The sequence below is a fragment of the Cavia porcellus genome, unplaced genomic scaffold (assembly GCF_034190915.1).
Source record: "Cavia porcellus strain 051 isolate PalLab524CR breed Dunkin Hartley unplaced genomic scaffold, mCavPor4.1 scaffold_31, whole genome shotgun sequence".
Lineage (NCBI taxonomy): Eukaryota > Metazoa > Chordata > Mammalia > Rodentia > Caviidae > Cavia > Cavia porcellus.
This window is the reverse complement of record NW_026947514.1, coordinates 12,566,073-12,593,620: the sequence shown is the minus strand read 5'-3', so window position 1 is coordinate 12,593,620 and position 27,548 is coordinate 12,566,073. Positions and strand designations below refer to the sequence as shown.

The 27,548-nt window shown below is 48.2% G+C and overlaps 2 protein-coding genes across 3 annotated transcripts in view; one reads left to right on the top strand and one right to left on the bottom strand.

Moving 5' to 3' along the window:
• Dglucy (D-glutamate cyclase) overlaps positions 1-10,568 on the top strand; it is a 53,891-nt gene extending 43,323 nt beyond the window's left edge. Inside the window, 1 exon segment of the mRNA XM_013155188.3 lies at positions 9,151-10,568. Within this exon segment, the coding sequence (XP_013010642.3) occupies positions 9,151-9,295 (145 nt within the window). The 3' untranslated portion in view covers positions 9,296-10,568.
• Positions 10,569-17,504: 6,936 nt separating this feature from the next.
• Gpr68 (G protein-coupled receptor 68) lies at positions 17,505-27,327 on the bottom strand. 2 transcript variants are annotated; one of them, XM_013155255.3, is made up of 3 exons: positions 27,145-27,310; positions 22,987-23,090; positions 17,505-20,927 (listed from the first exon to the last, which is right to left on the bottom strand). In XM_013155255.3, exon 3 carries the CDS (start codon positions 20,836-20,838, stop codon positions 19,717-19,719), a length of 1,122 nt encoding a protein of 373 aa, XP_013010709.1. In that variant the 5' UTR covers positions 20,839-20,927; positions 22,987-23,090; positions 27,145-27,310; the 3' UTR covers positions 17,505-19,716. The 2 variants fall into 2 exon arrangements, with proteins under 2 accessions (XP_013010709.1, XP_005004925.1); XM_005004868.4 differs by lacking the exon at positions 22,987-23,090 and having other exon boundaries at positions 27,145-27,327.
• Between the last annotated feature and the right edge of the window lie 221 nt (positions 27,328-27,548).

Sequence of the window (27,548 nt, the reverse complement as noted above, 5' to 3'; positions counted from 1 at the left end):
TCATTGTTTTGTCCAGCTTTATTTTGCTTTGTTTTGTTATTATGTCTGGTTATGTTTTTATTATGTCTGTTTTTATTATGTACTATTTTGAAGATAATATGTATCATGGTAGCCATTGTTGATTTCCTCTTATATTGTTTTGAAGCCCTGTATCATTTTTATTGTTTTGTTTTGATTGTCTTTACTCTGTTTTATTTTGTTTGGTTGTATTCTCTTTAAAATAAAAAGTTAAGAAGTACCAGCAACATTCTTCACAGAACTAGAAAAAAGTCCTAAAGTTTATATGAAATCTGAAGAGACCCAGAATAGCCAAAGCAATCCTGAGCAAAAAGAAAAAAACAAGAATCATCAATCACAACTCCAGATTTCAAGTTATACTACAAGTAATAGTAACAAAGACTCCATGGTGGGCTGGCTTTAGCCCAGCGGTTCCTTCAAGTCTGGCTTCCCAACTGCCTGGGCCAATTAGTCCGGTGGTTCAAGACCCGCGGGCACTCTCCAGTCCTTTTTTAAAAAATTTAAAAAAAAAAGATTCCATGCTGCTGGCATGAGGATACATACATACACCAATGGAATCAGACAGAAGACACAGGAACAACTCCATGCATCTTCGGCCATGTGCTCTCTGACAAAGGGGCCAAAAAACATACACTGGAGAAAAGATAGCCTCTTTAACAGGTGTTGGTAAAACTGGTTATCCACATGCAGAAGAATGAAGCTAGACCCATATTTTTATCCTGCACTAAAGTTGAAAAAAAAATGTGTCAAAGACCTAGATACAAAAACAGAAATGCTAAGCTGTACATAGTGGCACACACTTGTAATCCCAGCACTCAGAAAGCTGAGACAGGAGAATCATGGCAAGTTCAAGACCAGCCTGGGCTACAAAGTGAGCCAAAGGCCGGCCTGAACTGCATAGCGAGACCCTGTCACAAAACGACAAACACAAGAACGAAACAAACAAAAACCCAGAAATGCTGAGACTACTAGAAACAGCTTAGGAGAAACACTTGAATCCATAGCCACAGGCAAGGACTTCCTCAGAACTCCAGGAGCACAAGAAATAGTGCCAAGAATCAACAAATGGGATCTCATCAAATTAAAAAGCTTCTTCAAGGAAACAACCAACAGAGTCAAGAGACAACCTACAGAATGGGAAAAGTATGTTTGTCAGCTGCTCTTCTGATACTATAGAACTCAAAAAAAGTAACCTTCCAAAACCAAATGACCCCGTCAGAAACTGGGTGAATGAAGTGAGTAGACACTTCTCCAAAGAAACACAAATGACCACTAAGTACGTGGAAAAATATTCACTCTCTTCAGCCACTCAGGAAATGCAAGAACTACTCAGAGGTTCCATCTTGCTCCAGCCAGAATGAGGGTATAGGGGGAAAGAACCCTTCTCCCCTGTTGGTGTGAATGTAAGTTAGTACAACTACTATGGAAATCAGTATAGACATTCTTGAAAAAAACCACAGAAATTCCATTTGACCCAGCTGTACTTTAACATATGCATGCCCATGGTTATATAAATGCATTTCCAAGGCCAGCCTGAAGTGTATAGTGCAACCCCGTCTCAAAAAGACAAACAAAAAACAAAGCAAAACAAAAAGCCAGAAACGCTGAAACTGCTAGAAGATTCCATTTACACACAGCAGAATATTATTAGGTCGTGAAGAATGAACTCACTCCAGGTGCTGGAGGTTTAGCTCAGCGGCATAAGCGCCTGCCTTGCAAGCAGGCAGTTGTGAGTTTGATCCCTGGTACCGATAAAAAGGAAAAAGACCAAAAAAAAAAAAAAAAAAGAGAGTGAACTCACTCCATTTACAGGAAAATGAACGGACCTTGAGCCTGTTGTGTTAACTGAAAAAAGTCAGACACAGAAAGTTAAATAGCGCATGTTTCCTTTTAATATGAGAAACCCAAAATATAAGTCAAGAGTAAAAGAAACGTGGTAAGAAATGAAGGCAGATGTTTCAGAGATGGAAAGGAATTAGAGGGAGGAAGAGGGGGAAGCTAGGGGAGAGGGAGGAAGGGGTCAAAAATGATCAAGATGTAATACACATGGCTACCAGTTCCCCAAAACAAATGGAAACTGTGTATCACAGACATCACAGTGAAGTTATTTTAAAAAGAAACTGGGGCGTAGCCCTGACTTTACTTTGAAATCTGGGGTCAGGTGTGACTTCACCTGGGAGGGCAGCAACCCGGTGGAAGGCCAGGGGGTGCCTGATCTGAAAGTCGCAGGTTTGGGGGGCCCGGGGCCTCCTGTACCACACCAGCTGCGTTTCTGCGCACAGGTGACACACAACCGCTCAGCCACGTGAGGGGCAAAAACAGCCCAAGCGGCAGCAGAGCCAGGAGCTGTGCCAGTTCCGTAAGGAAGAGCTTGTTGGCCCGCCAGGAGGGCGCCCTGGGACTCAGGGTCCCTCAGTCAAGGATCGGGACAGGTTCCTGGGTTGGATGAGGCTGGTCTGCTGATCCCAGCACCGCTCCCAACCAGTCTGAGCCAGTCTCAGGACCTGTGTCCTGCCTATGGCTCCACTATCCCAGGCTTGTTTCTCAAAAAGCCATGGATGGGTAAACAATAAAAAACAAACTCCTGGAGATCGGCAGCCCCACCTTACCCTGTACCTGCTTTCCCAGCCATGAGCCGAGGGAGCCCGTGACAGGTACTGGGAGGTCCTTGCTGAAGCAGGGAATGAATGCACGGCTTCACTAGACACAAATTCTAGACCCAAGGGAGTCATTTCCGCACCTCCTGCTGCAGGAGCGGGACAGAGTCCACATTCCCAGCCCAGCCTCAGATGCTCCCGCAGGACATGCTTAGAGACCCCCTGGCTTAGAGGGTGGTTTCCAGGGCCTGCAAGAGGCTTGGTCTGGGGAGATGAGGAGGTGCTCCTCCAGGGAGGGGCTTCCTGGGCGCTGAGCTCAGCAGAGGGCCCCTGAGATGGGACAGGAGATGGTGAGGTCCACGCCTCTCATTTCTTACAAGCCTCCCCAACCTGGCTGCCTCTCCTCTGTCTCTCTTTGCTGCTGTCTTTTCCTCTCTGCTTCTGTCTCCTCTTCCTCTTGCCTTGCCCTGATTAATTCAAATATTTCCCTGATTAATGCTACCATGTCTATACTACAGAGGCCGGAGCTGGGGACAGGACCACCCGGAAAAGAGGCAGAGCTGAGACCTGAATCTGTCTGACCCCAGGCTCTGGGCTTTTCCAATGTGGCTCAGAAGTTTCCCAGCCCTTGAGGGTGCCAGAGGGCTGTGGGATGGAGAGGTGCCCAGGCCAGGCAGCTGCAGCAGTGACATTTTCAGGGGGAAATGGTCCTGTGTGCTTTTTTTTCACTTCCTGAATCTGAACTGGAAAAAAAGCCCTCAGGGCTGCCTCCCACATGGCTCCTGACTCACAGGGACACAAAAGCTCGAGGCGCACCTCAGTCCACACGTGCCCTCCAGGGATGGAAAGTTTCCAGCTAGTCCATGATTAGTAATGAACAATGCAGCACCCTCACGAGGCGAACAGATAGGCAGGTTTTAAAAGCAGAAGCAGACCCCTCCTTGTGCCAGGTACAGGCTGGGTGATAGTGAAGGGTCAGACAGGACCCTAATGAAGGGAACTTGGGGACCACTGGGGAGGGACACAGGGCAGGACACTAGGAACCAGGGTGGAGTGCGCCCTGCGAGCTCTGAGTGGGCACATCGAACACATGGAGTCCAATCAGAGAAGGCTGCCTGGAGCAGGGGGCCCTGAGCTGGGTCTTGGGGACATGAGGGGTGACCCGGGCAGGAAGGGTAGCGAGGACTGTCCAGACAGCAAGACTAAGCAGAGGTGCAGGGGGAAATAACCAGAATCGTCACACTAGAGTTTAGCAGGTCACTCCATGGGGATCCCCATGTCATCAGAGATGCTAGGTAGAGCCATGGCCTGAGCTGGGGACAAAGCTTGATTGCTCAGGCAGAGAAATGTTCTTCATCTCTGCTCAGTTTCCTGTAAGCAGAAGGGAGGTCTCAGGGGTCTGATAGTGACTGGCAGGAGTGGCCGCCACTAGGCAGGGCACCCCTGCCCACTCTGCCCGGCCCAAGGGCTCCTCCCTGAGGACAGGCAGAGGCTTGGGCTCATCTTGAGTGCAGAGTGAATGCTGGCAGTCACAGAGTGAGGAGGGCAGGGGATGGGACTGCCAGCGGATGCCTTCTTCCCCCGGTTCAGGTGCATAAGGACCCAGCGCCTGGGGCTGTGGAGCTACATATTCCTCACCTTGGGGGGCCAAGGGCTTGGGGTGCGAGGACCTGGGGTCCTCCAAGGATGAGACTGGAGCCAGATTGACTCAGCCATACAGGAGCCACCACCAGGGTCAGCCAGGCCAGCTCTGCCTGGTCATCATCCACGCCAGGTCATAGGGCCACACACTCTCTCGTGCACTTTAAATCCTTGCAAGGTGACATTTGATACTTAGCACAATATAAAGGCAGGGCAAATGATTGGTACACTATCTTGTTTAGGGAAGTATGACACGGAAAAGTTGGTGAATGTTCAGTGCAGGAATCATTGTGTGTATGTGTGTTCTGGGGATAGGACCCAGGGCCCCACTCATGCCAGGCAAGTTCTCTGTCATTGTGCCACATCCCTAACCCTCTTTAAAATTTTGTTTTGAGACAGGATCTTACTAAGTTGCTCAGGCTGGCCTCAAACCCGTGATCCTTTGCCTCAGCCTCACAGAGGGTTGTAGTTACACCGTGTGTACCACCACACCTGGCACAGATTCAGTTGTATTTTTTTAGGTAAGATTTTGCTGTGTAGCTCAGGCTGACACCAAATTCTGAACCCTCCTGCCTCAGCCTCCCAAGTACTGCGATTATAGATGTGTGCTACCATGATAGTTCACATGCTTTTTTTTTTTCTTGTAGTTTTGAGACTTGAACTCAGTGCCTTCACCCAAGGTGGAGTGAGTCAAGAAAAGGAAGCATCCTGGGCAATGACGGACACTATGGAAAGTGGGGTTTACGGTATAAACATCAGGGAAGGTTTTGTGGACTTCCCACTTCAGCCCAGCAGACAGGGATTTGTTGCTCAGCTGCTGAGGCTGTGTACAGCAGATCTGCCTTGAAAGGGGCTCAAAGCTCTGGCCAGGGTTCAACCCCTTTGCTCTCATCCATGGTGAGTGAACACAGATGTGTGGACTTCCAGAGCCCGGCTCCGCCCTTCATCCCTTCCGCTGGGAAGATTCCACCTTCTCACAGCCAAGAACAGAAGAGGATCCCTTCACTCACTTGCCCAGGCAGAGGGAAGGAGCGAGGGTTCTTGTAGGAACAAATGATGGCTTAGTTGTCACTATGCTACATCAGGGCCTGGCTCAGGGAAGGCTCTCAGAATGTGCTGGATGGAGGGATGGGTGGAAGGAAGGAACATCCCACCCCATTATTTCTTATAACTTTGTTTAAAGTATAACTAGTTTGATAAATATTTACACACGTATGCTGTTATGGATTATGTCTAGATTTCCCCCTCCCCACAAAGCCTCACACACTCAGAGGCCGAGTTTGTGGAGGGTGATTGGATTTTTCAGGCATTAGGGCAGGCTTGGTGTTGGGTGGTGTGGCTTGACCAGAAGAGGAGGGTCACTGAGGACTGGCCTGGCAGTGTCTCCCTCCCTAGCTGCTCGCATCTCTCTCTGCTTCCTGGCCACCAGAATACAACCAGCTCCTCTCTGCAGCAGACCCCACCTCCTTACCTCTTCTGCCCTAGAACCAGCTGCCTCTAAAAGACGTGAGCCAAAATAAACCTTTCCTCCTTTAAATTATGGGTGTCTATAATGAGAAAATGACTAAGGCATATATACCCATGCAACTGCCACCAAGATCAACTTTCCAGGAGGCCCCATATCCCACTCCACTTCTGTCTTAGTTACTTTCTCCCAGCTGGGATAAAATACCTAACACCCACAAGTTAAAGGAGGAAAGTTTTATTTTAGCTCGTAGTTTGTAGAGGTTTTGGTCCATAGCTGAATGGCTTCAAGGCACAGAGACGTGACAGAGGAGGAGCAATTCATGGCAAGGCAGGCAGGAAGCAGTGTGACTTCTTTCCCTTCTCATTACTTCCATGCTCCAAGCCTATTGGTTGGTGCCACCCACACCCAGAACTATGCTAAGCCAATCAGTGGACTAATCCAGTAGCATACACCCATGATCAGGTCATTCTCACACCCCTGAGTTTGAACAGTCCTCCCCATCAGCTTCCCAAGTAGCTGGGACTATAAATGCACACCCAGATTTTCAGCTCGTTTTAGAGTAGTACCACATCCCATAAATACCAGCCCAGTAAGAATTAATAGCAGGTGCCTACATACAATCTCTAGGCCCACAAGTCTCCCTGGGGCCTCTTTCTCCATCTACATCAAATCAAGCCCCAATTCCTGTCCACACAGCCTTACCATGGTCCTCTGTCCCCTGCTCTGCTCCAATGCTTCTCTCTACCTGAACTAGGTAGCTGCTCCTGCCTCAGCCCTCTTTCCCAATCACCATCACCCCTATGTGACTTCTTAGAAGATGGGGTGGCCTTCAGTGATTCCTGGAAATGTGCAGGGAGTAGCTGTTAGCCCAGCAGTGCCTGACCCTCAGAGGCTGAGTGACGGCCAGTTCCTAACCTGTTGGCTGGTGACATGCACGCTGAGGACCCCCCAGGCCCCACCTAAGTCCTCCCTGGGTCACAGAAGGATGAGGATGTTGAGCTAGGCAGCAGCCTTGAAGAAAATGGTCCCACAATCGGAGATGCATTTCCCTATAAAGAGAGGATGCGACCAACAGGAAAGAGAAGTGGAGAAATAAAGCCAAGACAAAGGGCGGGAAATACCATTTTGGGCTGGGCAGCCCCCGGGAAGTGGCTACTGGGCCGTGAGCTCATGTGGGAAAGTGGGAATGCCCTTGGGCCTCCCTTCACAAGGGAACACCCACCCTGGCCCCCAGAGCAGAAATGGAAACTCAGGCTTTCCGGCCAGCTGATCCAGGCGACATTTGCCAATGTTTGGTAACTATTCATTCATTATTTTAGAGTTTTTGTGAGTGTCCTCGAGGCCCACTGGCCTCTTTATCTTTTATCTTTCATTATCTCTGACCCTCTTTGCCTCTCATCTTAGTCATCTCAAGGAGCTAGAACAAAACATGGTAGACTGTTGTGGCTTCAATGACATTAGATCTCAGAGTTCTAAAGTCTGGCAAGTCCAGCGTTGAGGTTGACTCCAACCATTGCCTCCCCTCTGGCCTTCATGTCCCTTCGCCCCTGATACTTTTGTTCACCTCCTCACCATCCACTAGCCCTGGGAGGTTTAATTCTTGGACTGTCTTTCTGGCTTAGAAGTGATCGCCTTCAAAGACAGCTCTGGTCACTCTTCTTCTAAGGGCACTAATCCCATCACGAAGGCCTACCTTTATGACCTGATCTTAATCTCAGTTCCTCTCTAAGACTTTAGTTGCAAATACTATCACAGTGGGCTGTGGATATAACTCATCAGCACAGCGGCTGCCTGGCAAGTGTGAGGTTCTGAGTTTGATTCCTTGTACAAAAAAATAAAAAAGGTCAAATATTATTGCATTGAGGATTAGGGATCCACTGTATTGATTTTGAGGAGCACAAATATTCAGTCCATAATACTTCTCCACCATAAAGTTTTCCCTAGACCACCATAAGCTGCACTGGGTGTCCCCCTTCTCTGCTGTGACCCCCTATGTGCTATGACTAACCAGTTACTCATCTAGATGGGAACTCCTGGGGGCAGGGCTCTGTCACTCTCACTCATGTATCTCTAGATCAGGATCTGGCCCTGTAGGTGCTGGATAAAACTGACAGACAATGAACAGATGAGAAAATGCCTTTCCAGGAAGGGGAGAGCCTTCTCGCCCAGCCCTCCTGCCCTCTGGCCTCCTGTCTCACCTTTGCCTCTGCCTGTGGAGGAGGAGGGGAGGATGTGTTTGACCTCTGCTCCTCCTGCCTGATGCCTTCTGAGAGCCACTTTCCTCAGAGGGACCTGGCTGTCCCACCAAGGACAGATGCACTGGGGGCTTAGGCAGCTAAGTTTTGGGGATCTTATTTGTGGAGAGAATAGGAAAAAGGGAGATGGAAGATCAAATCTTTCCCCCCCTAACCACCAAGTGAGTCAAAAGAAGGAAAACCCTGAGCCCCAGCCCCACCTTTAGTAATCATTTTCAGCCTCCTACCGTGTGCCGAGGGCCATGCTAGTCTTTACCTCCACTGGCACAGTGAATCCTTGCCACGGCCTCTGAAGAGGACATTGCTGTCATTACTGGCTACATCCCCATTTTTATAGGAGAGGACCCCAAGACACAGCTCTCCAAACACCTGCCAGGATCTGTCTGGCCCCAAAGCTACCCCGCTTCTGGATCCAGGAATCTGGCTTTCTCCAGGGCTTTTCTCCTTTTGGTTGCTGTCTTATTCAGACTGGGCAACATCTAGATAGTGACAGTGGCAGAATTTGGCCCATGCGGGAGCCTCAGGGTAGGGTCTGGGGGAATGAGGGCCTCTTCTGGTGGATCATCCAAAGCTGGGCAGGGCTGGGCAGGGCCGGGTTGGTATGGCCTATAAAACCCCTGCTGGAGGATGAATCTTCAGTGTTTGCAAGAAAATGCAGGTCTCCATATGAGCACAGGATTTGGTGACATGAAGGTGACCACTTGAAGGAACAGCCTGACCTGTGTGAGTGGGGACTTGTGGAAAGTGGATTTGGGGACCAGTGAGGCATGATACAGGTTTACTTTTCATTGTAAGCCTTCCAGTGACATGAGTATTTTTCATTTTAAAAATTTGATATTTTTATTAAATTATGGATTTAATAATTTAATAAATATTTTATTAAATATGGAGATTGAGCCCAGGGCCTTGTACATGCTAAGCAAACGCTGAGCTACATTCTGCTGCCTTTTCTTAAATTTTCTCTTGAAACTTGTGTCTTGCTAAGTTGCCCAGGCTGGTCTTGAACTTGTGATCTTTCGGCTCCACCTTCCTAAGTAACTGAAATGACAAAGAAACTTTACTTCTCAAAGAGACACTTCAAGTCAAACGCTTTCTTTAATTGCAGATGTGTTTCTTGCTTTTCCATCACCCTCCACAACTTCTACCTGTCTTATTTTATTTTTTCAGGAAGAAAAACGTTGGGCATCCTAGTACAGCACAAGGTCCGAAGTGGAGTCTCAGGCATCATGGGCATGGAGGTGGATGGGCTGCCCTTCCCTGGAGTCCATGCCGAGATGATCCAGAAGCTAGCGGACATCACCGAGGGGCACATGTGACTGACCGTGTTAAGAATGTGCAAGGTTCCTGCGTGACAGTCAGGCCTATACAGAGGCAGGAGCTCCCCAAGAGCCTCAGCTTCTTATCACAGCAGCCTTGCAAACCAACACTGGCCCTGGGGGAGCAGTATACTCACTCCCTGTGCTCTTACCGGGAGGAAACAGCCACATAGGGCTGATGGTGCGGCCCAGAGACTCTTCTATGGGGCTTGGAATTTGTGCTGTGTGTTTGATGCTGTAGGGGCATTCAGCCCCCTTCATGGGGGCTCATTCAGGCAGCCGCTGTGTTCATCCTGAGGGCCTTCTTGCCTGTCACTTACACAGACAGCAATTAATCAGTAGGCAGAGCATGAGAATAGGTCTCACCAAGGCCAGGAATAATCCTTTAGGCCAAGAAAGGGTAAAATGCACAGACATGGAGTGTGTACTTACAAAATATTTGGCCTTTGTGGAAGGTTTACTCAGCATCACCAAAACATTTATAGCTTTGAAAGGCCTTCTTTCTCAATCTGCCTTTTGTTTACTCAGGCAAATGATCTCTCCAGAAGTTGCCTCCCTTCTTGTCTTCATGTCCCATCAACCCCTCCTTCCACCTCCTCCTCACCCACTCAGCAGAAGCCCAAGCACAAGCACAAGCTGGACACTTGCACCTCCCAGCCTTGGTGGGCACCTGCAGCCCTGGAGTCCAACGTGGGATCAAACTGACCAGAGCTTCAGGGGATACGCAGTCGTCCTAGTCAGCATGTCCTGGTCTCTTTCATAAACTCCCACTGCACGTTTTCCAACAGAATCAGAAGCTGAAGCATTGACTATGCCCTATTCCACTCCTAGATCTTGCACCAGGACAGCATCTTGTGTGGTAGGTACCCTGCTGAGCGACAGCTGATTCATCCGGATGGGCCAGACCCAGCTCAGGCTCTACTGTTTGTCAGGCTTACTTTATTTCAATTCCTAAAATGTGTCTAGTTTGTTTTTTGGTTCTTTTTCATCACTGGGCAATGAACCTAGAGTCTCAAGCATGTTGGACAATCCCTCTACCACAGCGCTGCACTCCTAACCATTTTTATTTTATTTTGAAACACAGCCTTGCTAAATTACTACAGCCGAACTTTACATTGCAATCCTCCTGCCTCCTGAGTAGCTGGGATTACAGGCATGAGATGCCATGCTTAGTTTAGTTTGATTTTTTTTTAAAAAAGGAGTTTGAAGAATGAACATAGTATAAAAATAAACTGTAACATTTTATACTCTAATAAAACATAAGTATAGTAAAGTGGTTCTAGAGTTATTTTCCAGTTCTTCCTTCACAGGGGTGTGCTGAGGCCTGAGTTGAAGTATAATGGGGTGAGGTCTCTGCCTTATCACTTTGGCAGGGATTCCCACCTGCAGAGCATGTGCATGTATCAGTGGCATCAGGCTTTACTCCTCAAATGAGCACCTGGTCCTGCACCTGTGACCTCACAGCTCATGGAGCCCACCTGCAGCTTTACTAGGACTCATCCAGTTACAATTTTTGATTCCTGATTTGCGACTGCAGAGTTCCATGACACAGAGGCCTTTGATGAAGATGACATCCTGACATTTTTGAAATCCTGATGGCAATAAGAAAGAAGCCATTACTACAGAAAAGATGCCAGCATTCTTCTGACTCATATTTAAGAGGAAAGACAGGAATGCACCTTTGTTTTTGCACGACTGTCTCAGTTATTTTTCATGTTGCAGGGACAAAGTGTCTGATGCCCAAAGTTGAAGAGGGAGAGGTTTGCTTAGTTCATAGTTTGTAAAGGTTTCAGTTCATAATCAGCTGGCTGCATGGCATGGTGGTGTGGCAGAGGGGCAACAGTTCATGGCAGCAGAAGTTACAAAAGCAACACAGACTAAAAGGAGCAAGCAAGCCTCTTTTCCTCCCTTATGTTGTATGCAGGCTACCCACCCTAGGGCAAGTATAGTATTCAGATCACTAATCCCAGCAATAGACAATGAACCAATCACAAACTCTAGCTTCTGCCATCTCTGAAAACTTGTCCCCCTGACTACATGAGGCTTTGGGGAGAAATCCAAACCCAACACATAACATCCCAGCTCTGGTCCCTCAAGATTCATGCACCTCCCTTTATGCAAAAGGCATTTAGTCCATCTCTAAGAGTTGCCAAAATCCTAACAGTTTCAGCATTGCTGAAAAGTCCAAGTTCCAAGTCTCTTCTGAAATATAAGGCAAATTTTTAACTGTGAGCCCCTGTCCAAATAAAAAACACTTCCAACATTCAGATGCACATGATAAACATTTTCATTCCAAAAGTTACAAATAGGAATGGGACCAAAGGAACTCCAAAATCCAGCAGGGCAAACATTAAATCCTGTAGTTCCATGTGCAGCATGTGAGGCAATCTGTGGCAAGATGTGAACTTGAGGGATTCCACCCCATGGCACTGCTGGAGGTTGTAGCTCCTACGGCCTCTCTCAGCCCCACTCTGCTCAATCTTTGCAGTTTTCCTCAGACAATCCATGTTCCTGGCTTCTCCAAACTTCTGGAGTCTTCACTGCACCTCTGGCTTCACCCTTATAGCTTCACATATTGCTCTCTCAGGAACACACTGGCCTCCCAGACCTTCTGAAATCATGGTAGAAGCTTTCTTAATCCCACAACACTTGCATTCTGTTTGTATCTGAAACCAGCACCACATGGATAATGCCAAGATCTGCTGTCAGCTAGAGCAGTAGCCAGGTTTTCCTTTCTCTTTTGTTGTAGCCAGGAGTTGAGTGCCTGAATCACTGAGCACTGTGAATCTAACTCTGAAAAATAAATTCTGTAGGCCACTGCCATCCTGGAACCTGGTGCTCTGGGCACTTTCTTCTTAAAGCAAAGTCTTTCACTTTTGCAGTTTTGAGGCTATAAAGGATGGAGACTTCCTGCTTCTTGTGATGTCTTCAGGCCAACCTTTTGTATTCTTTTCTCAGTAATCAAGGTTTCCTCTGCTCTATCTTTGCAGTTCACAGCTTTGTTGGAGCTTCCCTTTGGCCACATTCACATTTTAAATCATTCTGTTGGGCTCTGTGCTCTTGATTCTCAACATAGACCTGGCTAAAATCTCTCAACAGTAACAATGCCACTGTCCCGACAGTAGATTACATTGAAATTTTTCTGTCACTCAGGCAATATTTCTAAACACAAGCAAACTGCAGAACAATTTCCTGCCAAAGTTCAAAACACACCATGTGGGATCCAGCAGTCAATGCAGTTCTTTTCAACAGAAGACTCCTGAGCTTCATCCTAAATGGCAGCCTTTCTATCAGTGCTCTGATTTTCCAGGCTCTGACCAGAGGCTCCCATATAGTTTATAGTCTCTTCAGCCAGTCTCTAAAAACCTTTCCAAATTAGTTTCCCAGGCTCTTAAGCCATGTGGCCAGGCAACGTCACAGCATTGACCCCACTCTTAATGCCAATTTTGGTATAGTCAGGGTTTACAAGGAAAACAATACAAGATACATCATTTATAGGATTATAATAGTCACCCAAAGAGTCAAATGCGAAAGAGTGCAGGAGATCTGTTCACACAGTAGAGACCCAAAGAACCTAGCTAAGGGCCTGGATCCCACAGCAATGTCCCGCATGGGACCAGCTAAAGACCTAGAGCCTATGATAATATCTTCCACTGGAGGCCTAGACTCCACAACAATGTCTCATGCAAGTTTTTTTCAAGGATCTGTGCTGGGAAGATGCAAAGGTCAGTGGTAGAAGCAAGAAAATCTGTGCCAGCAGGCTGAAAGATCTTCCCTGGCATCAAGAAGTGATGTTCAGAGTAAGAAAAAGTGCTCCATGAAAAGAACCATAGCCATCCTCAGCAACAACAAGGTCCCTAGCTTCTCCAGTGATGAGAATGCCAAGTTCCTGAGGAAAGCCAGCACAAACTTCTCTAGGAGAATCAACAGTGCACCATCTTCGTCTCTAGTTCTCTTTTTATGCTGTTGGAACAATCCTCAGGTGGGCCTTCCACACCCAGCACCATGTTGATTCAGTTCAGCTGGGTGTTATGAGTTCACCATTAGTTAATCCACCACAATCTGATCAACGTGATAACCAGATACATTTCCTTAAACTATGGTCTCTAGTGGCAGATTTTTGAAAAATTAACATGTGTTGGTCTACTCAGATTTACATTAATATAACAACTACATATATAATTTTATTGTACTCATTTCAGCATCAAAAGCAAAATATTCAAAGAGTGATAAAAACTCAAGGTTAAAACCACAATACTTTGATTAATTAACCTGATCACCAACGTATCTAACTACATTAAAATCATCTTAAAAGAGCTCTTATGATCACAATTCTTGCTTCCCATTAACTTTTAACAACAGAGCATGGCAAGACTAAATATCAGGGATCTCCTGCATTTCAAATCCATTCATCCCTTCTGGTGAAAGGTCTTAGTTCTTTTTTCCATTGTCCTGTTCTCAACAGCCACATTCTCCTCTGTTTCATCCTTGCAATCCACAGCTCCACTGGAGCCTCCCCTCTGGCCAAATGCTTCAAATCAACTTTCTGGCTCTTTGCTGTTAATTTCAAACATAGATCTGGCCAAAAGCTCTCAGGAAGCATGCTACCATCCCAAGAGTAGACTACATTGAAAATTTTCTGCTGCTCACCAAGCAATATCTCTAACATGGGCAAAATGCAGACTAACTTCCTGCCAAAGCACAATATACAAAACCAGGGATCCATTAGCCAGTGCAGTCCTTCTCAATAGAAACCTCCTGAGCTTCATCCTCAATGGCAACACTTCAGCAGTACTCTGATTTTCCAGGCTCTGACCAGATTCCCATACAGTTTACAACATACAGGGGCTAAATTTTCAGCCAATCTCTCAAAATCTTTCCAAGTTAATTCCCAAGGCTCCTGAACCACATGGTTAGATGATACACAGCCCCAATCCCACTTCTCTGGTCCCAAATTCTGTCTTAGTTACTTTTTTCATTCTGGGACAAACTACCCAAATCCCAAAGTTAAAGAGAGAAAAGTTTATTTAGCTCACAGTTTGTAGAGGTTTCAGTCCATAATCAGCAGGCTCCAAGGCGAGGTGGCATGGCAGAGGGGCAGCAGTTAATGGCAGAAGATACAACAGCAGCAAATGAAAAAATGGGCAGAGCAAGCCTCTTTTTCTTCCTTTGTATGCATATTGTGTGCAGGTTACCATCCTAGGACAGGTGTATCCTCACATCACTAATCCCAGCAATAGACAATGAACCAGTCACAAACTCTAGATTCAGTCACCTCTGAAAAGCCAACTTCCCTTGACAGTATGAGGCTTTGTGGGGTGAGCATCAAGACACAAATCATAAGAAATAGTGGTAGCAGAATTCTGTGAGCTGCCTGAGGCATAACCATGTAATAGATTGTCCCCACTGAGGGCAGAATTGCATGAAGAGATGAATTTGTTTGGGAAACAAACAAATTGAGATCCAGCTGAGTCCAGAGAAAGCTGGAAATAGGGATGCTAGACTCAGTGGGGCATCGGAAGGCTCCCTGCAGGGAGAGGCAGGCCTGGGGCCCTGCAGCAGGGGCCACAGAGCAAAGGAGGGTCAGAAGAAGACCTCTGACTAGGTCTGGCCCAACAACCGTGGGAATTCTGCTTTCCAGGATCCAATTTTAAAGCTTTTCCATTCCACAAAATGATTTCTGCTCAGACCCCTAGCAAAGTTTTGCTTGCCTTTGCTCGAATTTGTCCTAGCTGTGCCATGCATGAGGAAGGGCTTGTGTCCATGTTGTGATGGGATAGTGAGCCTGGTCATAGGCTAGAGAAGTTGGTGATGGGGTCACAAGATGATTTACAAGAAATGATGAGGTGAGCCTGGTGCTGACCAGGATGGATTTGTGGGACATATGAGCATCTGTGGGCATTTGCAGGAATGTTGGGGAAGGAGTCCTGGAGCAAAATGTTCTGTGGCAATTTAAGGGCAGCAGGGGACCCTGGATACACTGACATAGCATGTTCCATAGCAGAGCCTGCAGGAAGCCTGAGTTCCCCTGGCTAAGGTATACTCCAGTCCCATTCCTTTGAGGTCACCTCTCATTGCGTGGGCCCTAATTGACCCCCAGCCCCAACTTGGTCCAGCCCATTGCATCCACTACTTCCTCCCCATTACCCACAGCATCCACTGGCTCCACAATGAAGTTCATTGCTCTGTAGCAGGATGGAGAAGATGTGGCTTTCCAGAAATTTGCCAGAACACAATATGTCAGCTCTATGATCTGCTTGGCAGGAGTGGAGAGGAAAATGGCCCATTTTCCCGTGGAGCGGGCCAGACGAACTTAGTTTCACTTCAGATCCAGGTAGCACATTGGAGAAGCAGATTTTGTTCAAATAAAGGTATAGGAAAGTGAAAGCTCTTAAATGGACATGTATGTCGAAGACTGGCCAGATGCTTAACAATTCTGCTTCTTCCTTCGTGTATAGTAAAACTACATTTCCCAGACTCCTTTGCAGTTAGGTTGGGGCCATGTTGCTACGATCTCACCAATGGAATAGGAAGACCCCAAAATGATGGAAGCTCTTCATGGAAGGATTGTGAATCACTGCCATTGCTTAGGAAAAGACCTGCCAGAAAACTGCCTCTAATGAACGTGAGAAACTTTTATTGGGTTTGGTTTGATTTGGCTTTGACTTTTTGAGCTAAGATTGAACTCCTAATCATATTCACTCTACCACTATGCTACACCAAAGATTTGCTTGTTTTTAAAAGGCTCTGTGCTTTGGGCAACGTTTATTTGTACCTACAGTATAATCCACCTTGGCTCACTACTGCTCAGAAGGTTTAATGCTGAAAAGTGGGACATGAGAGTTGTCTTCAAACAACTGTACTTGAAGGGTCATTGCCTCCAGAGCCATAATTAAGGTAACACAGTGGGTAACACGGTTCTACTTTGGCTCACTAATAGTTAACATTTTCTGCCCATCCCTGGAATGACTTGTCTTGGATAGCAGTGAGTCATCTATCATTGGTGGTGTTTGTGGAGAGACTGGGCCATCATTTTTGAGGATGTAGAGGCAATACTTCAGGGAGTTAGATAGCATGACCTCACTGTACATTCCAGCATGAATATTCCATGGTAGTTGTCAAATTAAAATAAATGGGATTGAAATTCCAGTATTTCCCCAGAGCACTAGCATCGCTATGATTCCAGGATAGATGTCATCAAAGACCAGTATCATGCCAGATGAATTCCAGGACTGAAGTCTACAGAATCACCAGCCACAAGAAGGGGGTTTTCAAAAAAATGTATGGATCCAAGAGGGTCAGATTCTGGCTCTGTCTTCGTTGTATCAGCTGAGGAAAACAGCAGATGGAGAATGTATTTGTGTTGAAGATTTCTCCCACTCTTCTCTGGCCAGCCCACAGACCAGTGTATATATACAGGAAGATGAGTCCTCACCTTACTAAGCAACACTGGCAAACAAGAAAGGAATCTTAATGGTTTCTGCCACCTTCAGTCCAAACCAGATGGACTTTCTCTCCCACCCACACCCGTAGGAGAGCAAGGAGCCTTAATCCCCAGTACTGTCTTTACTTCAGCCTTAGAATACAGATCTAGACTTGCAGGATAGTCCAGGACTCCAGGAGGATTAAGTAACCAAAATCAAATTTACATTTCAACAGGATATGGTTAATCCTTAGTCATAAACATACTGTCTTCCAACCTTGAGAAGATCCTCCATCCTGGAGAGGCTGACCAACCATTGTAGACCTCCTCAGACAACACCCCACCACTGAGGAAATCCCCAAAGAGAACCATGCATGGGTCTTTGTGCTGTGGGTCTCTCCTCTGGTAAGGAGGATATTGTCTAATGGAGCCCCCTTTGATCTGAGAATCACTACACAGCAGGTAAAAGGATCAAGTGGCCAAAGATAGAGAGTACCATTGTCTAAATGGTAAGGCTGGGCTCTGTCCTCAGAAATTAAATCCAAGAGTGGATTTGCAAAAACATACTGAACAAGGTGACACTTAGCAGAGATAAAGCCCTGCTTCCCTGCAGGGCTCTGTCCTTAACCACATGTGGAGGGCCAAAGGCAAATATTCCAATTGTTCTGAGTTTCCTCTGAGGTCAATTCCAGGATTTTTATAATTGCTTTGAGAGTTTCAAGGGCCCCATAGATGTCCCGGTTGTTGGAAGACCCCCTCCTGCAGAAATAATGCAGCACACCCCACTGTGGCTGGTTACTTTTCTTTATTTGCAGACTGAAGTTTGCTACATAAATCCATTGCATAGTACAACACACATATGCATCTCATGTACACTTGGTGTAAAAGATAGGACAATACAAAAATACACTTCTTTAGAGTGGACAGAACTGCTCTCGACTCATCTCAGCCCATGCCAGCAAGAACGTCTGTGTTTAAGGTCAAAATTAGGGACAAATACCATGGAACAAAGAGACTTGAGGGCTCAGCCAATGCTACTGCCCCATCAAGATCCCGGTTCTTCTTTCAGGAAAAAGAAGAGAACCTCCCAGGTCATTTGAGGCTCAATTCCACAAGGAATTGGAATGGGGCTTCATAGCCAAGTATAGGCCTGGGATCGCAATACGCACCCTTCCTAGGGCATCTCCAGCTTGGGTTATCCGCCTCCGGGCTCCTCTGATATATGGAGTAAGGGACACAGCTAAAGGATAAGCCTCCTGGAGGTTGGTAAGAAGAGAGAAGCACGATTGAAGATCGAGTTCTGCCTGTCCTCCCAAACCCCAGCCTTAGCAGACTTCAGAAATGTCCTACTGATGCCAACCAACACCTACTCCCTACTGAACCCTCGCCACCATTCAGCCACCACTAGCTCTTGGTGTGCAGGGGCTCACACCCCAGGTCTTTGAGGACATGTCCTGTGAAGTCAGAGCTGGCTGCAGCCCCCATACAGAAAGTCTAAAGCACTAGCATTTCCATGAACGTGGTCTTCTGGGGCAGCAAGTGGCTCCTCTGGGCCTTGGTGTGTTCACCAGGCCAGGGTGGTGCTTGGCACAGAACAAAGCCAAGTCCTTGCTTTGAACAAGGCAGATGAGGTTGAAGAACCCCAGGCGTCTTCTCTGCTGCTCTCCAGAGCAGTTTGAGAGAGTGGCGCTCTGGGAGCAGGAAGCTTTACTGCAGAACAGAGCAGGAGAAACCTGTGGGTGTGCTGCAGGTGGGAAGGACACCTCAACACGGCCAGGCACAAAGCCTTCTAGGACAGGACAAAGTTGGTGATCTGGGTCCTGGGCTTCAAACACTCATGGGTCCACTGCCACCTCTGGGGAGGTGAGGTGGGATATCAGGCAGAGGAGCCTGGGTGAGAAACGGGAAAGGTAAGTTCCAGGCCACCTCTTCTCTTGGTCACAGCCAAAGTGGAGGTTAGGTGCAAGCCTGTGGGCTACATGCATGGGCTTTGTTGGTCTGGGTGTATCTGAGAATCCTGTGATAATGCTGTGGTCCTATCTAGGATGCTAGATGCCCCATGGTGTGCGTGGCAGGGGCTGGGGAAGAGACATGACCCTTATTTCAGTCTTGTCTTTGTCTTGACAAACAGCTGTCATGGAGAGCCTGGCATTTTTAATCCCCCCACACACACACCATGTGTGCGTGTGTATCCTCACTCCAGACCCCCAAATCTGGCACTTTTGGGCAGATGGAGACAGAAAGCTAAGTAGCAGAGATGTGTCAAGAACTTGGTTAAGGATAAACTGACTGTTGGAAGGAGCCCAGGATCTCCTCAGGAGCCCTGGACTTTGTCTGCCGTTAGCCATCAGACTTGGGGGATCTTCTCACCTCTCCCCATAAAGTGTGATATTGGCTGGAGATGGGGTTTCTCTCCTGCTGCACTCCTGAGGTATACCTGTTTCCACCCCAGTGCTAGAAATGCCTCTTCCACCGTTCTCCCCATCCAGTCTTCCCTGCTTACCCCATTGTGGAGTGGCCTTTGAATGTTCATAGCAACATGCAGCTTCATGGTAACAGCAGTACGTTTGCACAGGTGTCATCTGTGACAACCGTGACACTGGAAGGCAATGGCAGGTGAACACCCACTTCCCCACCTGCATCTCCCCACTTCCTAGCCTCTGTGTCCTCAAACTGTACACTCCCACCCAGCTGCTCTTCCTAAGCTTCCTGGAAGTGACAAATCACTGGTCCCTCCCACCAGCAGCACAGCTGGTAGCAGAGGATGCCCAGGAACTGACAGGGTTCATTCTATCCTGGACAGTGCCACCAGCCTCAGCGAGCAGGAGTGGGCCTCCGGGGACCAGAGAGGCTCCAGCTGTGGCCAGCCCATCCATCCCTACAGCAGAAGATGCACCTTCAGGTCAAAGAGGGAGGCAGCCAGGTGCAAGCTCAGGACCACAAGGCCAGCGGGCTGAAGCCTCAGGCCTCACCTATCCCCAATGACAGGTGACCCCAGCTAGACCATGGGGGACCTTCCCACTTCAGGTGAGCTAGGGGTCTTGAAGGCTGAGTGGAGCTTAGTTAGCAGCTCAGGCTCCTCGCCCTGGGTCCCGCTTTTTTCAGAAGCCTCAGGGGCACCACCCAGCGGGTAGGCTTCCCGAGCCCGGCTGGTCCTGGCACAGGTGAGGAAGGCCAGGCAGGCCCCGCGCAGGCGTGCCAGGTCCCTGTGCGTGGTCTCGCTGACGAAGCAGTACAACACAGGGTCGGCGACACAGTTGAAGCTGGTGAGGAGTAGGGAGAAGTGATAGGCATTGAAGATGCTTTTGGCGAAGTCGCAGCTGACCTCCCAGACGCTGCGCACCAGCAGCAGCACGTGGTAGGGCAGGAAGCAGGCCAAGAAGATGACCACGGTGCTGAGCACCAGCCGCTGGATCTGGTCCTTGCGGCTCTTCTGGGTGCCGTGGCTCCGGCGCACAGCCTGCAGGATGCCCTGGTAGGAGGCCAGCAGCAGGCACAGGGGGAAGAGGAAGCCCACCAGGAAGCGGTAGTAGTTGATGCTGCGCTGCCAGGCCTTGATGGGGTAGTGCTCAAAGCAGACGAGGTGTTGGTCATTGTCCTTGATGACCTCCTCGTGCATGAGGAAGAAGATGTTGCTCAGTAGCTCCTTGGCCCAGATGACCACGCTAACACAGACAGCCGCCTTCAGGGTACGAAACTGGTGGAAGCGGAAGGGATGTGCCACGGCCAGGTAGCGGTCGATGGAGATGCAGCAGAGGAAGCCCACGCTGATGTAGATGTTCTCGTACAGCAGGATGCCGCACACCTGGCAGGACAGGTCGCCATGGGACCAGTGGTCATGCTGCAGCACGTACTGCAGCCAGAAAGGGAGCGAGCAGATATAGAAGAGGTCCGCCACGGTCAGGTTGCACAGGTACACGCCCAGCTCATTCCGGGCCTTGATCTGCAGGTAGCCGAAGTAGAGGGACAGACAGTTGGCCGGGAAGCCCACCACCAGCACCGTGACGTAGACCACGGGGGCCAGCGTCTGGTGGATGGTGTGGTCAATGTCACAGCTCAGTGAGTCATTATTTGCAGTGATATTCCTCATCTTTGGGCTGGAAGGGGCCTCACCCTTCATGGGCTCAAGGACTCTCCACCGCCATGTTGTTTACAGAAGGTGGCTCAAGCTATAGCCAGGGCAGGGCATCACTGGTGGTGGGCAAGGCCCTGCAAGTCAAAGGTGGGAAAGTCTTAGAACAATCACAGCTAGCATTTATATAGCACCTACTGCACGTAAGGCATGTTGCTATCTGTTGCACATCTTTCATTGATGAAGTATGATTGAAAACTGTGGAAAATGTTTAAATCTTTTTTAAAAACTATGATAATAAAATCCCCCTTAAAACACCTCCCCTTACCTGGAACACATTATCCCATTTCTTGCCATTTTCTGAAGCACTTCTCGAAGTGCTCTTTCAAGAGTGTCTTTAATTGCATGGCTGTGGCTGCCTCAGTGTGCTGAACTGATTCACAGTGTTTACCCTTGATGGTCATTTTGACTGTGGGGAAGAGCCAGGAGTCACATGGTGCCAACTCCAGTGACTATAATGAAGAAGGACACACCGCCATGTTTTTACGAGCCAACCTTTTCCACTGGATGACACTGGGCAGCAGTGTTCACTGTACTCTTGATCACACCCTGGAAAGGTGCTCAGGAAGGAGGACTTTCCAGAACGGCTTCAGAGAGTGGCAGGAACAATGAGATAAGTGTGTTGGAAGAGAGGAGGGGGATTATTTTGAGGGAAATTATTGGCAATGTCTCTTTACTGTAATAAATTTTTTCTTTAAACATTCACCATATAATCACCTCTTGCAGAGTCTACTCACCAACCAATTACAATGCAAATAGCATATCTAAATGAGTCACATACAAAGACCCTGGAATGTGGCTTACGGTTCCCCGTTCCTTCTCTGGCTTTTGTTATAAATGTTCCCTATTCTTTATGTATTCTCCTGGTCTCTATTTGCAACAAGTAAGCCCAGGAAATCTTAGAAGCATGAGCCCAGCCTGAACCTAGCTCTCCAAGGGAGGCTCCAGGTAAACACCCATTCCAACCCACACACATTGGTGAGGGCCACACCACTCCTGGTCACAGGAATAGCGTCACTCACATTTTTCCTACCTGTTCCTGGGACTGCATTAATTAGGTCTGGTAAGTCTGAGTCCACAGCTCCTCCGGGGGACCGCTCCAGACAGCCTCGGAGGAGCTGTGGCCTTGCCCACAACCTACTGCGCTATGGCAGGAAACAAAAGCTTCTTGCAGAGCCCAGCCCAGATTCTTGGTTGCTCCTTAGCAGGCGCTACCTCTCCTCTCCTTCATGGGGCCTGGGAATGAAAGACGTGAGTACCGGGCCAGGCTCACCACTATGGGGCTCTACAAACACCCACCTTTCGGGAGCCTTCGTTTTCTCACCTGGAAAACAGAGATAAGGACACTTGCCCCTAGGCATCAGTGTCAGGGCCACATCGAATGACAGATGTAAAGATGAACAACATAGTCCCCCCCCCCAAAGAATAAAGGAGCATCAAAGACGATAATCTTAATTTGAATTAGAGAAAAATTCATATTGTTGAGAATTTAACAAAGAAAGATGCCTGACAGAATAAGCTTCAACCAGATAGAATAAAATGTTTTATGTAATCATATAGTATTTATCCTATATTCTGCCTTTTAAAATTGAATATAGCTGGGGATTTAGCTCAGTCGTGTAAGTACCTGCCTGGCAAGTGCAAGGTTGTGAGTTGAATCCCCAGTACCAAAAAAATAAAATAAAATTGAGTATAATGTCTTCAAGACCTGTCCATGTTGGAGCATGTGTCTGAATGTTCTGTTTTCAAGGCTGAATAAAATGCTACTATATGCACATGCCAACTTTTGTTTATTCATTTGTCAGTAGATACTTTGGGTTGTTTCCACTTTGGGGTATTTGCAATATTTGCACGGGTATGCAAAGACTTGTTCCCGTTCCCACTTTCAGTTCTTCAGGGTGTGCGCTCAGAACTGGAATGGCTGGGTCCTGTGGAAGTTCTGTGTTCAGTTTCTGAGGAGCCACCCTATTGCTTTCTATTATGGATACTCCATTTGCATCAGCAGGGTCCGTGGGCTTTGTTTGTGTATCGGCTTTCATCTACATGTTTTGGTGATGTCGAGGACTGGGATCCCCCCCAGCTGCACACAGCTGGCTAAATCAGAATTGGACCCACCCTGTGGGGCTGCTCACTCACCAGGCTCACTTATGAAGATGTCAACGGAAGCATAGGTTCCTGCATGGATCCCAGAGGGTCCCCACTCACATTTGCCTAGTGTTCCGTAGCCCAGGTCAAATTCACTGGCAGGAAGATACAATCCATTCATTAGCACAGGCTCACAGGTTCCAACAAAACAGGGCAAATGAAGCCACCATGAAAGCATGTGCTGTCATGTCTTGGAAATTCCCTGAGAGTCACCCGGACCTCGAGTCTGTTGTTTTCGAGTGGTAGGTGCATGGCTGTGTGGAGTGGGGTGGGGCAATGGTTTGTAGCTTCCTCTTTCCTAGGCCAGCAGTAAGCTAAATCTGGTAACCCAAGTCAGAAATGTTGGAGTCTGCAGAGCCAAGCAGGTATACTTAGATTAAAGCACATCCTTTGGTCATTTTGGCACAAAACGAACAGTAGATCTTGAACTTGGGTGCACTGAAATTCCTTGGAGCTTTGTTAAAACATTACACAATCGCTCTCTCCAATTTCTGAACTCAGTGAGTCTGGGAGGGCTCAAGAATTTGCATTTGGACGGAGCTCCTAGGTGACAGAGATTCTGCTGAACTGCTGGGCCCTGGACCACACTTAGAGTGGCAAGGCACGGGGAGAGGCGAGGGCTTGGGCCCAGCTTCTACACACGTGTCCTGCACAAGCTCCCAAGGCAGGGGAAGAGGGGCAGAGGCAAGGGGGAACTTAAAACCCAGCAGAGCTGTGGTCAGAACTGAAACTCGCCCAAGGGGGGCATTTTCAGACAGATTCTAGATCTCAAGGACTACTAACTGAACCTGTCCAAATGCTTATAATCTTTTATTTGCAAGATATTTTTACTACTTACAGACTATTTTACTTCTGCCATCTTGTCTCATTTTCACAACCCTGTTACTGTCCACATTTTAGGTTAGGAAACTGACATCCAAAGAAATGAAGCAGCTTGCCCAACAGCCCTGCATTTCAGGATTTCATGGGACAAGTATTTGTGGAGCAGGTACAATGTCCACAACAACAGGCTAGACATGAGTGACCAAGAGATAAACAAGAAAAGGGCTGCAGAAAAACCTCAGGGAACCTCCAGGTTTAGAAGATAGGAATGCCTCTGCCACGTGTGGCAGTGTCTGGTGGGTGCCAGGGACACCTCTCCCACGCACAGTCAGTGTCGGGGTGTTCTTTCCACTCTATGCCCACTGTGTGTGGATGCCACCTTCTGCAGGGTTCCAATGCCATCACACTCCTATGATTCCCAGACCTCTCCCCAGCCTGATATGGCATAAGCTGCTTCTGCTGCCCAGGGAGGCCCATGCCAGGTCCATTATTTTCTCCTATCTGTCCTTGGACGTAACGGTTACTCTGCCTGCCCAATCGCTCATGTTGGGTGTCTGGCCAGTTTCTTCCATCACCCTCATCCACAGCACTAAGTTGTACCGTTTTCAGCCCCTAAGTAATCACCACATCGGTCTCCTCTTTGGCTTTCTCAAGATGGTTTAGTCAAGATGTCCCTCACTGCCCAACCACACAGGCGCAACAGCATCCTGTTAGGCTTCCGGTCTCACCTCACCGCCGTCCTTCGAAACATGAATCTAACCATCATTCATACCCTGCTCCCATGGCTCTCTAATCATGCACCTATCCACTTAGTAGCTCACTCACTCCCCCATCCATCCATCCATCCATCCATCCATCCGTCCATCCATCGTCCAACCACCCATCTACCCATCTATCTGTTCATTCATTCATCCAAGTCTCCATTTATATAATGCTCAGTGAACGTGTATTACATGGAAGGCAGTATATTCAATACTGACCCCTAGAGTCCAGTTACTTTACACTTCTAAGGGAAGAGAAAAAACAAAAGAAACAAACTCAGACAAAAAGCACAGGATTTTATGGAGTCATTGGAGATGGCCTCACCTAGTCAGAAAAGCCTGTCCTGAGCAGTGACAGTTGGGCTACACTTAGGAGGAAGAGCTGCCCGAGCAGAGGGGAACCTCTCCCTATGGAAAAATGTGTGCAACCCAGCAAATGTAAGAGGGAGAGGCGTGTACTTGGGGAACTAAAATCAGTTTGGCATGACAGGATCTAGGCATGAAGCGGGCATAGCCAGAGAAGAAACAGCAAGAAGCTGTAGACAAGATAACTAGTTAGAAGGGAAGATGGTCATAGGGGCCACTCTGAGAGGTTCTTCAGTTTCTAGTCCTTTTGGCTTTCAAAAATGATTTCTTATATGGATGGATGGGTGGGAAGGTGGGTGGACAGAGAGGTGAGTGGGTAGTTAAGTGAAATGTAGGTGGACAGATGAGTGAGTAGACAGATGAACGGATGGGAGTATAGGCAAATGACTGGATAGGTGGGTGGGATGCTGGTGGGTGGGTTGATTCATGGGATGAAGAATGAATAGGTTAATAGATAAATGCGGGAATGAGTAGACAGATGGATGAGTATGTGGATGAATGGGGGAAGATTGATGGAAGGGCTGATGTGCAAGAGTAGATGGATAGATGGAAGTGTGAATAGGCAGACAGATAAATGAATGAGTGGGTGGACAGATGGGTAATGGGTGGTGGACAGGTTGATGGATAGGGGGATTCGGAGGCTGGATTCTGGAGTAGTGATGTCATGAACAGAAACAGGAAAGGGAAAAAGAAGATCTTATGGCCTCTCTGCTCTGGCTGCCTGAGCTGGACAGAGTTTCCTGCTTTTTCACACAGTCCTGATCACAGGCAGCTCTTCCTTCTACCATTTCCTGAGGTCAGATGCCTGCAGATGGAAACTACACCTTTCCTGGAGTATCCCTTCTCTCCCTGGTCTCCAGAAAGCCTTGGTCTTTGAAGGGCAAAGTCCCCATTAGGGGTAGAAGTGTCCCGCCAATGGAAAGCATAGGGTGGAAAAACCAAGCCACATCTCTCACGAGTCCTCCACTCCCTGGACACACTTCTGGATATTCATTCTCTCTTTCAATAGCAGGCTCAGCAGCCTCCACTCCACAGGTGAAAAACCTGAGGTTCTGAGAGATGAAGCAACCTGCACAGGATCCCACAGATGGGATGGGGCACCCCCTTTCCTTTGCACCTCACCCTTTCTCTGTTATCAGGGTCACCTCTAAGCAACCTCCCTCAACCTCTAGGCTCAGCCACATTCCAAGTCTCAGAGAATCCACTTCAGAAGGGGCCAGCAGGCGGTGCCCTGGACTGGTCCCCTGTACCTGCAGGATGCTCTACCAGGCCAACTAGTCCTTCAACCCCCACTGAGGAAAAAAAGCCCACTGTGCCCCCAGCCCCTGGTCTCCCAAAGCAGGAAGAAACTACAATGTCAATGTTATCACCCAGCTAAGAAACTGGAAAGATACTACACAGAAAGTGACTCAACACCTAGGAAGCTCATCTTTAGACAAATGCTAATCAGTGCAGGGGCTTCGCGGATTCTAATGAGCAAGGGAAACTCAGCCCTTCATAGGAGCGAGTGGTCTCTTGCAGGTTCCAAGTCAGGGGGTGGAGAAGCCTTTGGGCTGGCTTTCAGCTGGCACATAAACAGTAATCTCATTCGTCACCCTTCTTCCGTGTGGGGCACCCAGGCACGCACAGACAGTTACTCATGGTGCCAGGCACTGCTGGTGGGGGCCCAGCCCACGGAGCTGCAGAGTTTTCTGCCGGCCTGCTTTCCCGTCCCTGGAGCTGGCCAACCCTCCACACTTCACACAAGCCGTCTCCTTTCCCAAAAGAGGCTACTTCCCTCTGAGTAGGGTATAGAAATCAGACTGCAATTTTCTTCAGTTCCTCACTTTCCCTCAAATGGCCCCATACCCACAACAAAGGAACAGTAGAGTCTCATTTCTAAAGCCCTGGAACAGTCTTGAAGGGCAGCCCATCTGAGCCCACGCAGTCCCAGAGTCTGATGGGGCAGGCATTGCCAACCCATTTCACAGAACCCAACGCCCAGAGAGGCTAAACCAGCGGCTCAAGCCCACCCAGAAAGCCAGAGTGGATCTGAATCCAGAACCCAGGATCTCAGCACCAACCTGCTGCCTTGGAACACCGCCCCCCCTTTAACCATAAACCATAGGAAGAAATGCACTTTTCACTAGGATCAAGCCGGCTCAGGCACACCCACAGCCACATACACACACAGAGAAACAGACTTCCCCCAAACACTTACCTTGATTATTTTCTTCTCTATTTCATTTCTTAAATGCAGCTTATGAGCTACTAAATGAATTTTCTGACCCACAAATGGTTCAGTGTAAAAACAGCAGGACGGTCCCCTGCTTACAGTACTTGGCTTCTCCTAGAGGCTCCAAGTCCCAGGAAAGCAGCATGGGCTCTACAGCAAGGCAGGGAATAGGCAGGAAGGGGGCAGCGAAGTCCCTGCTCAGCAGCTCGTGGAATCAGGATGGAGGGAGTCCTCCGGGGGGTGGAATATGGGAGGAGACTGCTCTGCCCCTGCCCACCCAGCTCAGCTCTGCCCTGCACCCTCCAGCAGCCAGGATCCTGCAGTAGCTCCGCAGCGCCTGGGTGGCCCTGCAGCCAAGGCGAGCTCTAGCTCTCCCTCCCGCGATTTCC